Below are 14,292 nucleotides of genomic sequence, written 5' to 3'. Positions count from 1 at the left end.
TATCGCTTAGGTAGGGGACACCCAGTTCCTCATGTACCGCCATATTCGAGGTTCCTCGGGGGACACATAATAATCTTTTTAGAAACCCATTTTCCACTACCTGGAGGGGTTCTGTTGCAGTGTATCCCCAAATCTCACTGCCATAGGATGCTATGGCTAGACTTTTTGCTTGATACACTTGCAACATAGCTCCAGTCGGTTTCTTCCCCACTTTTGAGGCAAAATTAAAAATTGCTGCATTGGCCCGAACCAGATCCCCTTTTTTTCTGAATTAATGGGTCCCATTTAAGTTGATCATCAAATAAGACCCCTAAGTAAGAAAAAACATTTGTACGGGGAATCTTATTGTTACCAGTTCTGAACTGGAAGCTCCTCTTCATGTGCTTCCCCACTTTCATGACATAGGACTTTGAGTTATTAATAGACAAAACCCGAGAACGCAGCCAGGAGAGCTTGTAGACCCAGTTCAGTTCTGGATAATAGGACGGCGTCATCCGCGTAAAGCAAGACGGGGACACCCCGCCATCCTACATAGGGGAAATCAGCTCCAGTTGCCCTCCACACATTTTCTAATTCGTTAGTATAAAAATTAAATAAAAAAGGTGCCAGAATGCAACCCTGTCGGACTCCCTTCTTAATCTCGAAGTCCCTTGTTACCTGCAGATCTTGAGAGTACCTGACGTTAGCTATGGTCGATGAATGCAGGTCCTCAAGAAAGTTGACAATGCTGTTTTCCACCCCCATTGCCCTCATGGACTGCCATAGCTTAGCCCTGTTTACACAGTCAAAAGCAGATGACAAGTCCATGAAGGCAAGGTGGATGGTTCCAGAATGTGCTACAGTGTATTTATTCAGTATCATAAATAGATTAAGACACTGAGCAACAGTGGAGCGCCCCGGTCAGAAGCCATACTGGACGTCCGACATTATATTGTTCTCATCCGCCCAGCTTGTTAGTCTCTGTAAAAGGACACGACCCACCACTTTGACCACTGAATCAATAAGCAAGATTGGTCTGTAACAGTGAGTACTGTTTCTATTGCCCTTTTTAAAAACTGGGACTGTGGTTGAAGAAGCCCAAGACTGAGGACACCCATCCTTAGCCGCGGCATTAAATAGGGACTCAAGAATCGGAGCCCAGAACAAGGGCTCCGATTTGAATAAACCCGGGGGGATCCCGTCTGGGCCTGGGGCTTTATTTATGGTTAGCCCTTGAATCGCTTCCAGGATCTCACTCCTGTCAAAACTTATCACAGCATCCTTCCTATTCTGGGGTTCTCTGCAAGTAGGCTCAAGCGGGCATTCAAACATAGTTTTAAAGTGGCATACCCACTCCTCCTCTGTGATATGAGCCACAAGGCCCGCCCCTCCTTCCTTATCAAACAGGGGTCCGTTCACAACACTCCAAAACCTGGCACTGTTCCTCAGAGTGCTAGAGTCAATCAACTCCTTCCAGGCATCTTCCTGCAGAGCACCCTTACGTTTGGCCAGGGCTAACTTATATTCCCTACGGCAGCCACAGACCTCAGATTGGATTCTCGGTCTTGCTGCCAGAGCTTCCCTCAACCGTTTAGCTGATTTGGAGCAGTGGGCGTCAAACCATCTGGGGCCATGTGACACAGTGCCCCTAGCCGGAGCACTTAACAATTCCCCCACTGTTTGCGCTATTGCCTCGTAGGCGCCTAGGATCTCATTGGGAGTGGACCTCTCAGATGTACATAATTTCAGTTCCTGGGCACAGGATGTTTTCACCTTATTAAAAAACAGGAGACACCTGGGGCCATTTTAATCTTTTTAATCTACGCTTTCCATCAGTTGGTTTTAGGGTACCCCTATTTGAAACCTCCCTAGTTTTTGTCAATAGTGGGCCCGACATATAGACTGATAAAGGGTTATGGTCACTGAATTCACTATCTACAATGTTAAAACCATTGAAGAGGGATTGTAGCGACAAAGAAATTAAAATAAAGTCAATGAATGATCCTCTTCCAGTTCCTTTAAACGTTGGTACAGGGAACTTGGTATGAGGGTCAGTTAAGGACATCGTGACCACTAGATCTAGTTGATTTAACATATTGTTCAACAGTTCCCTTTGAGGATGATGTTCAAAATGAAAGCCCCTCATGCGAGGACAGCCCAACTCCGAGATGCAAGATAATGAGGGGTTACCGCAAGGGTGTATATTAAAATCACCAGAAATCAAAAGGTTACAAAATATAGGACCCATGGTTTGTTTTATCAATGCACCCAGATTAGTGATATTACACGCCTCATGCGGGCGAACCGCCGAGTTATAAAAGTTAAAGATTCCCCATCTAGTGTCCCCCCTACTTGCTGACAATGCCAGGATTTCCAAGTATGTGGATGGGGTCACCTGCAACTTACAGTCAACGGCCATCGAAATATAAGTAACTAGACCCCCTAGGTCTACCACTTGCCGATGGAGTGGCTGGGACAAAGAATGCCTTGTAGCCTACCAACAAAAAGTCACAGTCCACCAACCACGTTTCTTGGAGACTGATTATGGTGTATTGCTTCACGTAACATACCCACGAGGATCTGGAAACTTGTTAGCCAGCCCAGCAATGTTCCAAGATAAAAACTTATTAGGCCTCACAGCTGTATGGCTCGTGGCTACTGCCCCTAGAGCCTGAAGAGGTGTAACTGGTAATGATCCGGGAGAAACAGGGCCCCTAAGTCAATTGCAGTTCTCCAAATCTGCAAATCTGTTATCTGTCACCAATGTGTGGGTACTACATAACTGCCCATCTGAGACGGGAGCTAAATGGGCTAGGGCGAAAGGCTGTTGCCTGGGAGCTGGGTTATTTAACCAACCTCCTCGTTGACGTACCCTATGGCCATTATGTGACATTTCCCTGTGGAGGGCAGACTTGTAAAAATAACCCAAGGGTAAAGCCTTGATAACAGATCTGGTAAGCGGAGTGAGGCTAATGTCCCTGGATAAAATGCGCCCAGCAGTAAAGGGGTTGTCATCGTTTACGATAACGCAATCTCCAGGGTCCAATTTACGTGAGGTCCCTATCCAACTAACCCTACGTGCCATAAGGATATTTTTGGGTACACAGTGGCCCATGGTGGTATTGTGGGTAAACCAGTGATTTAATTTGTTTCTCAGCTGCACGTAGTTTACCCCAATAGGCAGAGGGGGTACATTCCCCAGCCTTCTGCCCTCTAGTAGTTTCCTTAATTTTCATAGGAGTAGGTTCATGCTCCTGAGAAGAGCAAGAACCGGGGTTTAACATTATGGCTGAGGGTGCGGATGGGGGCAATGGCTCAGCCTAGCTGAAGAGGCATCCTAGTTTAGTGCCGGCAAAGAGTCAGAAAATGCAGGGGTTAGGGAAAGTCTACCTATGGGGGAGTGCGGATCGAGGGATAACCTTCGTTCTGTCATTTGAATTTCATGAATGAGGGCAGATTCAGCCCTCAAGATGAAGGCATCTAGTGTGCCAACCACACTTTTCCCTGAGTTTGTTTTCTGCTTACTCATTATTATCAGCCTTGGGGCACACTATGAGAGATACACCAGACCCCAAAAAATGCAATATTTGATAATATTGGCCTGATTACTAGGTGCAATATACAAAATACAAAATACAAGGTACGATGTGCAAAATATGATGTGCAAAATACAGTTCAAAGTTAGAGCACAGATTGCTAAAGTGACAAAAACAAGGCTCCTCAGGGCCTTAGTTATACTCCTCACAAAGTGCAAGGTGCAAATTAGCAGCAACAATGAAAATGGTTAATCAATAAACGGCGCTAAAGTGCAAAGTGCAGTGCAATATCCAGGTACAAGGGACAGAGTCTCTAGTCCAAACAATCTTGCAAGGATAGGTTTAGTGGGTAACGGAATAATCACGCCTTGTCCATCAAGGAAAAGAACATTGGGGATATACAGGTGTCAAAACGTCACCTTAACTACCGGCCAAATAATACCACATAGAAAAAGGGACAACAGTACCTGTATAGAGGACCTTAATAATAGGTGAAAAGGGGGGTGGCCCTGCCCTGCCTCTTCCTGACAGTGACGGGCAGACGGGCCCGCACTTGGCCCGGGCTTTACCCGGGCACGCCCGAGCGCGTCCCGCGCCGCGGGAGCCCGGGAATACCTTTATGCGCCTCCTGGCGCTGGAAACTTGCGTCGGCGGCGTGTGCGCCGCGGGGGTGCAGAGATGTGGAGTCCGATCACTCCGCTCCTGTGATTACTGGCAAAGGCGGCCCCCAGACAACGGGCAAGAGATTGCAGGTAAGAGTTTTAATGAGCTCCCACGCCGCGGGAGCCCGGGAATCCCTTTATGCGCCTCCTGGCGCAGGAAACTTGCGTCGGCGGCCTGCGCGCCGCGGGGGGTGAGGGAAGTGGAGTCCGATTTCTCTCTTCCGCTCCTGTGATTACTGGCGAAGGCGGCCCCCAGACATCGGGCAAGAGATTGCAGGGAAGAGTTTTAACAAGCTCCCCATAGGGAGTCATATAAGACATTTAAAAGATTCCATTTAAAAATATTCAAAATACAAAGGATGCAAATGAAAAACATTAATGGCTTCTGGAAACGAATATCTGCTTTTAGAAAGGAAGACACCATGCTACATACAATAGGGAATGAGGGTGTTTGAAGAAAAAATTAGGACTGGTTTCTCCTTCTAATGCCCGTATCCTTCAAAATTAGTTTACCCAAAACATGCCTATGCCCATCATAGAGGTTACACAGCAAAACAACCATAAAATGCAACAGAAATTACTGTGATGATTCATCCAATGGCCATAAAGTTGATATGCCTGAATCAAATTGGTCCCGAGGAAAACTTAAATGCCAACATATGGAACCAGCTCTAAGCCTGGTTAAAATAGAAAACTCTGATGGGTTAGGTTTGGTTCCATTCTGGAAGTTGACATAATCACACATTTTCTCTATTTCCCTTTTTGGACCTACAACATGGACCTTGCTCTCCTCTTGTTATCAATGACATTCTGTTTACCTACAGTTTATCCAAGCTCAGAATTTATAGACTTACTTAAATACACACCCCTTTCCAAGGATTTAACACCAGACTTAATGTAATGGATCTTTAATCCATGCCCACAGGACCAGCAGTTCTGAATAGTATCCGTATTTAATGATACATACTGGGTAGTACATAAGTAACACCACAGTAAAAGTGGTGATAGCTTGCACGGATTCTCTACATAACCTGCTCCTAGCTCCTTGTGGATCACAAACTTAGAAGTCCTAGGGGTTAGCCCAAGCAGACGCTAAAATAAATGATTTTCTTTTACCTGGCGGCTACTAACATCCCTATATCCCCAGAATATTGGAGCTAAAACATATAAGATGGAGACATTTATGGTTAGAATTTCCGTAAAGGTTGTAATCGGTTTACTCCCATATCAGTTGCCAGGTTAAGGAAAAAATCAACGACTGCGGGAAACATTGCTAAGTGATGCCTCTTGATGGAAAAGTGCTATTTTGTTTACAACCTCAGATCATAAAAAAAGCTTTACTTAAATTAGTATCAAGATTGAACCTGTCCATAAAATATACAAAAGCCAGCATTTTAGGCCACTGGGAGCTCTTGCAATTAGTACTGCATTGTCAGCATAAAGGAGTGCAGGTAAAAGTGTGTTCTCAACCATGGGCATGTCTGTCCCCCTCTCATTAAGCCAGGAATACAGATCAATTATATGTAAAAGGAACAGTATGGGGGCTAAGACACACTCTTGTTGAACCAAACCTCACAGAGGCTGATATGTCTGTGTGTGACCCTATAAGGAAGATCACCAAATCCTTATCCAGTCCCTTACTCAATTAAATAAAACACAATCTGGGTCTGTTTATGCTGTCAAACGTATATACCAGGTCCATGTATAGGGCTAGATTTCACATAGGCATATTTACTGATTACTAGGTGTAAATTTAAACATTGTTCCAATGTGCCAGTGCCTTTCCAGGACGCATACTGGCCTCTGTTAAAATGATGGATTACGCAGGCCAAGCCATAATCCTGTCCAAGACAATACACCCTGGGACTTTAAAAGTTGAATCCAACAAGGAAATTGGGTGGTAATACCGAGGATCATCCCAATTACACTTTTTAAAAATAGGAACTATTGTGGTGGATCGCCAGGATGTGGGCAACCCCACTTTACGGACTGAATTAATTATGTTGGTAAGAAGGAGTGCCCACAACTCAGCCTCCCCTTTATATAGGTCCATGGGAATCCCTTTGGGGCCCAAAACTTTGTTACAAGGGCCTATCATAATAGCAGATGTGACTTCAGTGAGCATAAATTCAATTGAAAGAGGGAAGACAGGGGTAAAAGACTCAGGGCCAGATGTGTGAAACTATTTTGAATTCGCAATCGGTGTGAATTGGAAAATTTGTCTGTTTGCGAATGCAAAATTGCCTTTCCTTATGTATGAAAGGCTTTGTATTCGTAATTTAGGTAATCAAAAAAATTCCGGCTACCAAATTTGCGAACGCAAATAGGGAATCACAATTTGAGAATACATAATGCACATGTAAGAAGCCTTTCCTAATTGCAAACTGCATTTATGAAACGCTGATTGCAATCAACTTCAAGCTGATGGTAACCATATACAAACTTTGAAAAATGCTCAAAGCAGCATTTTTCAAAGTTCCATGTAGTGCACACATGCCCCTAGGGCATGTGTGTGCTTTACATGTGCACACTTTCTTTTTTTAGGATGCTTTTGAGGGCCATAGGCTCCCGGGCACCCTTGGCTTTGCCTTAGCTAATTTGCGAATACCAATTAGGTAATCGCAAATTAGCTAATGCAAAACCATTTACCTTATGGGCCTTTTGGGCCATAGGAACAAATGGAGTAATATTACTTAATAGCGATTAGCTATTTACTAAATCGCTATTAGGTAATACTAAGAAGTCCCCAAATCTTTGGGGATTCCTGCATACATAGCATTTTTCGGTTACCAAATAGTAAAAATCGCTATTTGAGAATCGCAAAGTGTTTTTTAAATATATCTGGCCCTCAGGATTTAAATTATTGTCATCCGGAGGGCCATATATTTTATTAAAATGATTGACCTACTCTTCAGCAAGATGCTCACTGGCAGACTCAAAGTCGGATTAGATATGGTTGTGACCGAGTTGGTTGTTTACCAGAAACCACTTACATCTCTTGACTTACATAAGAGAACAAGGGAGTAAGTTATTTACTGTGGGTTTGAGTCTTGAGGGTGAGGCTGTACTGACATGATGAGGGTTCGGAAGTATACAAATGTAGCACTGTCAAGGATGTCTAATAGTAGGTAATGTGGTGACAAATCTGTTTGTGATAATGATGGTAAAGGTGGCAGTGGCAAAGGTGATAGGGATGGTAATGGTGGTGGTAATAATAGTGGAAATCTTGGTTTTGGTGATGGTGGCAGTAATGTTAGTAATAGAGGCAATAGTAATGGTGGTGGTAAGGGTAATACTATTGGTGGTAATGGTAGAAATGGTGATGGTAATAGTAGTGGTAATCTTAGTGGCAATGTTGTTGGAGATATTAATTGTCAGACTCAAGTTACCATTAATCTGCAGATCCAAATAATGCTGCAGAAATAACTTGGAACCCATCAGTCTCCTTCTCAGTCAGTAGTGGAAAATGGTTCCAAGATTTTGCTCTATACTGATGGTGGTCAGGGCAGGATGAGGATAGGAATATGAGCTAAGGCACACATCAGATGTTGTTCTGTCGTCATACAACTCAGCAGATGAAATTGCCGCTCTCTTAGGTGCACTGCAGCCTCTCCAAATGTGGCAGCTTTTATATATTAAGTAGAATACAAGACTACTGTTCTTCCAGCTCATATTTCAGTTTCAGTTATACGCAGTTTTCCTTTCACATGGATTTCACATGAATGGCATCATTTTACAGAAACTGAAAAAAACACCCAAAATCCTTTGCTCAAAGGGGCATCTGTAGCACAGTACCAGTATATTGACAGAGCCATGGTAATCGTATTGAGACTAGTCCTGTTTGGAAGTCCTAAACAAAGGTGATAACTCTTCACAACTTGAGGAATCAAACAGAAGCAAAGGTTCACTCAAGATTTTAAAAACTCAGTGAAGGACAAGAGACAGTTTTTGCAGCACAATTCAGAAGGCAAGACAGGGAGGATGATTAAAATGTTGGCAAGGTGAGGGTACTATGCCAGCTTGATTTAGAGATGTTTGCTGCCCTTGCAGATACCTTTAGCATTTCCAGAAACCACCGACACAGAGGTGTCTGCAAATACATTGTAAGTTTAATGGATGGTCTGTCAGCATGACAGAGCCATACGTTAAACTTTTAACTTTTTCCCCCAAACGGGATTTAAAAAAAAAAAAAAACAATGGCCCCTCCTATGGGAGCAATCTTCCATGGTATGGGGTAACTTATCATGGCAGTGATGGGCAGTGAAAACTGGCCCTGTGTCTGCCCACAACAAAGAGGGTTGTGGACACATGGTTAACCTCTGACAACCCTTACTAAGTTAGGTCATCGGAGATGTGTGTAGGCCGTGGAGATAGTCTCTGCTGTTTACACACTGAAGGTCCACCCTACTCTAAATGAGGTGGATGGACCTTCAGGTCGTAAGCAGTGGTGATGCAGTACCCTTTCTGCCAACATTTAAATCAGCCCCTGAGTTTCAGTATATAGTTGCAAGTGGCAGATCACAAATCAAAGGCAGTTTCTTGATCCAAACAAATAAATTGAACTCTACTGAGCAAATCACTAACCTGAGGTCTCTAAAGACAATGCTGGAAGAGGTTGAAGTGTTCAGACAATCCTGTGAAGTGACATTGCAGAAGGAATTCCATGATGTGTCACAAGCAGAAAGCTTCTTAGAAGATGAAATCAGATTCTGATTTGAGGAAAATTGTATCAGCTGGAATATATGTGAAGAGTACAAGTCAAGCAGAGGAATACTGGTCAAGAGCAGAACCCAAGCAGAGGCTTCCTCTCCATCACCAGGGAAAAAGGTCAAGCACCTGGCCATGCTTTGGGTGTGGGATCTTTGGATCTTGCAGTAGATCCTTGAATCCCGGGATCCTTGAAACGTGCCTTGGATGCATGAAACCTGCTGTAGCTTGCCACTCAATTACGGCATACTGTCACAGCTTTTTGGATGCCCTTATGGAGACAGGATTGGCTGTGCTGGTGATGAGGCAGCACACGTGACAACAGCAATACTGAGCACCATGGCCTCCCACACCATCTCAGATAACATCCAGGGTGGTAATGCCCTGACTAAGGAATGGAAGGGGAAGGATGGCCTATAATGCCAGGATCATACGTGGCTGTAAATGGGGGCAAACACAAGTGACAATCTACAACTGTAATGATGATTCTAAAGGAAACGGTGGCAACAATGTTTGGCAGTAGCAGTGGTAATAGTGGTACTAGTGAGTTTAATGCTAATGGTGGTAGTAATGGGGGCAATGATAGTGTTGATGGGGTAATGATGTTAATGTATTGTGGTGGTAACAGTGGTATCAGTTGTGATAATGGTGGTAGCAGAGGTAAGCGCTATGATAATGGTAGTAGTGTCAGTGATTGTAATGGTCGGGTGTCAGTGGTGGTAGGGTAGTCGTGGTGGTGGTAATAATGGTGAAGGTGGTGGTGAGGTACTACCTTGTGAAGATCTCAAAATTATGAGCGGCCTGGCAAAAGTGTTAGTGGAGTTACATGGGGGAAGAAGCAGAACAGACACAGAGACTACTATGAGCCAGAGTTGATAAGGAGAGTGGGGAATAGCAGAATCTTGGAATGCTCTACACCAAATGAGGGGGTCAACAAGCACAGTAGAGGAACTGTCAGGTAGTTGCTAGGCACAAATGAGTGCCTAGCAAGCATCAGAGGAAGAGTTGTGAGCACAATGGAGGAGCTGGTATCGCTGTGATCCGGAGTGAAACAGTGATTTAGAGGGTGAAGGAGGGTATGGCAATGGTTTTTCCTTTTGAATGTGGCAGTAGATACCATCCTTCACACTGTCTCAGAAGACAAACAGTGATTAGCAGTCTAATGGGCTGATGCAAATTATGACTGACATAGCCTATCAGCCAGGGACACTGAAGGGGGCTCACTCAGTTTCTCCCTCTATGAATGCTGTCCAGAGGGCTGAACTAAAGTGTGAATGACACTCCAAAAGTTCACTCTATTTAGGATGCTGTTCCAAAGCCTTTCAGTGTGTAGTATTATTAAGATTATGGGCCTGGATGTACAAAGCAATTTCACAGCCACAAAGGTCAAATTTGAACCTTTGCAACTGCAACATGGCATTTTTAAATGTACAAAACCCAAAGAGTGATTCGGTAACACATTAGTGAATCACAATTTGGATTCCAGATAAAATACACAATCTGGACTCAAAACATTAACATTTTATGACCAAATGCAAATTGTTGGTAACCATTTCCAAACTGGAAGGGGTCCTCAATAGCCACCTTCCCCTTTGTGAATGTTGACAAAATCATTTTTAGAAGCAGGCACTGGTCCTGTGGCCACTGCCCATTCCTAAGAAAAGGTTTGTACATTTTTACATTTCTTTTTTAAATGCATCCCATTTTCCTTTTTTTGATAAATCCGGCTGCACTTAAAGTAAAAAAAAAAGACTGCTTTATTTTACAGCAATCACAGACATGGTGATCTACTTACCCTGGCAGGCCACCATGCCTGTGACTCCCCTTACCTCATGCCTATGAATAAGACAGATTGAATTGTGACCTGCTATGAATTTGTCTTTTGAAAATCGACCTATTAATACATAAGTTTGTTCACAAAATAGCAAAACATTCTGTAGCAGTCAGGTCTGAAAATTCCACCTACTTCTGCTATAACCATTTTATTTGATGCAATTTACAACTTCTTATAAATAATCTTTTTACATCAGGCTCCTCAGTGTATTAATGTTCTGGATCACCATAGACTGGCAAGACAGCTAAAGAAATAAGAATCAATTGAGAATGTCCAATATTTTATAAAATAGGAACAATTCAATGATATCTGGAAGGATATTAAATGTTCTTAGATACATATGGTTAAAGATATTGCAGTTAACATTTTGACTATTAGAGACGGCTTTGTGGGACGAACCTGCTTACTGGTGTACACAAAGCAAACACTTGAGAGCAATCAGCCATGTGCTTTATTCCCTTAGCACACCCACAATCCAGCAAGCAGCATCTTGAGACAATTTAGTTCATGAAAATCATACAAAATGCACAAAGGCAAGCTCAACCCATTTGATACACTAGCATTATCAGACCACCCTACGCATAAAGAAAAATAGGAAAATAGCGATTCAAGGCTAAATAACTCCAATCTAAGTAACCCATTTCTTTTGCTCAGCCACTGAATTGTCACTACAATCAGTCAAATAAAGGAATGGTTTTCTACATGTTTGCTGAAGTGGTATTCATCATTCTTTGGTAACTGATACCAAATATGGAGAACAGAATATGCACCCTACCTAAGGATCAGAAACTGGGTACCACCACGAAGACTGAGAAGAAGGTGACTAATCGAGAAATTTAATACTAGGATGGCAAATTTTTATGAACAAAAGCACATTATTTTAATGGGCAGCTCAGGTGTGGCGTCGCGGCCAGGGCGACTGACGCCGGAATCTGGGGATCACGGTTCGATCGCCGGCGGCAGATTAGCCCAGCACCATGTGACTCTGGGCAATAGCTTGCTTAATCTTCCTGATGGCCCCCAGCGCCTAGAGACCCTTACGGGCGATTGTTCGCGCTTTACAAATGTGGATTATTATTTTTATTGTTATTATTATCTTGAATGACTGCTATCTAACTCCAAACTCCACACAGTTTCCATGGGAGGAAGAGGTAAGGATGAGAGTTCAGGCATGGGATTGGTTCAGAATCTGCCTGTTGCTCACAGATGGAGGAGATAGGGAGTAGAATTCACCTAGACACTGTTGGTGCCACAGCATAAGGTCAGGGGTATTTGATTTGAGGCTCACTTTCCAGCAGTGCCTGTAGGTAGTCTGTAAAGCGAGCACAAATGAATTCCACTTTCCTGGTAATATAGACATTTTGAGTCCTTTCTGAAAGGCAAGCATTGAGGTTGAATTTTGATATGAAAAAACAGACAGACTAGATTAATGTTTAGTTCTCCTCTGACTGGTAGTAAATGTGCTATTACCTTACAACCAATTTCAATGCCTTCAAGCTGCAGGCCCTTGAGCTGCCAGTATTTTCCCATCAAAATGCTTTTTGTTGAATGGACCTGGGGTGATACTGCTATCTGGCATTCAAGTGTAGTGTTGGGTGTTAGTGTTGAATTAGCATGTTCAGGTAATTTGTGCCATGAGTTCTGTATTATCTAGCGTTATGCAGAGTATCTTGAAAGTAACTCTATTTCCACTGTTATTACCACTGAGAGTAGGTTCTCTGCTTTCTTCATGTTCTATTCTTTCCATCAAGTTTTGGACTTGTGGACTTGGGGATGATTACGATGTCGGGCAGACTTGCATCCACCCGACATTGTATCAGTCTGGAACCGCTGACCATAGGTCGGCAGTTCCGACCTCACAATTTGGATGCGACCACCCATAGGGCGGTCGGAAAAATCCATTTCAATATGGCAGCTTGTGCGGCAGCCGGAAAAGGACCGCAACACAAGCTGCCGTGTGACAGGTACCTAATGCTGCCTGCCACACGGTGCAGGGATGTTTAGGGGGGGACATAGAAACGCCATAGGAAAAAGACATAATAATCCCGACGGAGGAGCCGCCATCATTAGGGGATTATGGTATCTTTCCGACACATCAGCGGGCTCATTGAGCCAATTGGTAGCACAGGGGACAGACCCTCTGCCCGATGCCTTCGCCTGCTGCATCATAATGCGGCAGGCGGACTGCAGGTACAGATGTCGGTGGGTCTGACACTGATGGCACGTCGGTGTCAAACCCACCAAATCGTAATTAGCCCCTAAGTGCTTATTGCCTTTATTATAGGGGAAATTCTTTTTCTGCCACGATGTCTATGAAGGATGTTACCCTTCTAGTACCGTAGGGTACTGGTCATTATATCTTTTGGAACTGTAGTCCAATGCAAGGTAAGAACCAGATTATGTTGTCCATGCATCTGTCCCTTGGCAAAGATCAATTTCTTTAGAGCAACAGACAGATTGAAATCAGTACATCAAGGGATTCCTGTGGGCAAAATCAGGGATGGTCAAACGAGGAATGTCTTCAGTACCTTGATCCATTCACGCCATTAAATGCTAGATTTTATTACATCTACAGCCTGGAGTAGTCGAAGTACGCTCACGCAGATGGTTGTCTCAGTCTACACCGAACTCTATCATTGTAACTTTGAATCTGGGCTACAAACTTCTAAATATCCTCATCTTTCTGAAAATGTGTATTTTCTCTACAAGCTTTTATTAGTCACAATTAGACTGTGAAATGGCAAAGTTTTCAGAGGGATGCAGTATATTTTCACCCTTGGGTTGGAAACTCTATAAAAACACAACCCATCAGTACCAGGCACTTCCCACAGCGAACCCTAGGTTTATAGTTGCTCCAGAGTTACTCACTGATGACCATACCATCCATGAGATTTTAATTAATAATGAACTCAGTTTCCCGAAATGCATGCACATTACCATTCTTTCATACAGTCTTGTCCAACCACTGTCAAACTAATTTAAACTTGTTGGATTCATCAAAACATGGCTTTTAATTTCACTCCAAATGATGCCGCATTTGTATTCTTTCACAGTGGCTTTAAGGAAATCTTCTTGGCAATCGAGTTCCAAGGAAGGCTCTGTACCTCCAGTTCAAAATGTTCTGGTAATTTATTCACATAGCAGTTTCAAAGCTAATTCTTACCAAATGTTTTTATTCATGTATCTAGCTCGAGAAGTGGAGCCAACCAGAATCATCTCAGAAAGTTGGGGATCAATGTATCAAGTGAAGAACCCTCAAGTTGGCATCTGGTCGATGAACATCAGTGCTGCAAGTGCTCATAGCATTCGAGTTGAAGGGTTCACAGGTACACCATGATCAAGCCAACAGACAACTTGTCAAACCAGCCTCTTTCTACTAGGAATGGTTTTCTAATTTCAATTTTCTCTCATTGTTTTACAGCTACAAACATATCAAGTAAGTGTACTTTTTGTGTAAAGAAGGAATTTATTAGATACTGGTCGAAGGGCATCCAGATGACATACTCCTTGGTGGTAACTATGCTGAGAGTTGGTAGCAACAACAATGTGCAGATCTTTATGTGTCTCTATGATG

At 43.3% G+C, this 14,292-nt stretch overlaps 1 protein-coding gene across 1 annotated transcript in view; it reads left to right on the top strand.

Annotated features, from left to right (window-relative positions):
* The window catches only part of UMOD (uromodulin), a 256,077-nt gene that overhangs the window by 106,238 nt on the left and 135,547 nt on the right, over positions 1-14,292 (top strand). Inside the window, exons 8-9 of the mRNA XM_085629081.1 lie at positions 13,907-14,044; positions 14,140-14,154. Coding sequence (XP_085485207.1) covers positions 13,907-14,044; positions 14,140-14,154 — 153 coding nt within the window. The remainder of the gene's footprint in view (positions 1-13,906; positions 14,045-14,139; positions 14,155-14,292) is intronic.

This window comes from Triturus cristatus, chromosome 10 (assembly GCF_964204655.1).
Source record: "Triturus cristatus chromosome 10, aTriCri1.1, whole genome shotgun sequence".
Lineage (NCBI taxonomy): Eukaryota > Metazoa > Chordata > Amphibia > Caudata > Salamandridae > Triturus > Triturus cristatus.
This window is presented reverse-complemented; position numbering and strand designations above follow the sequence as displayed.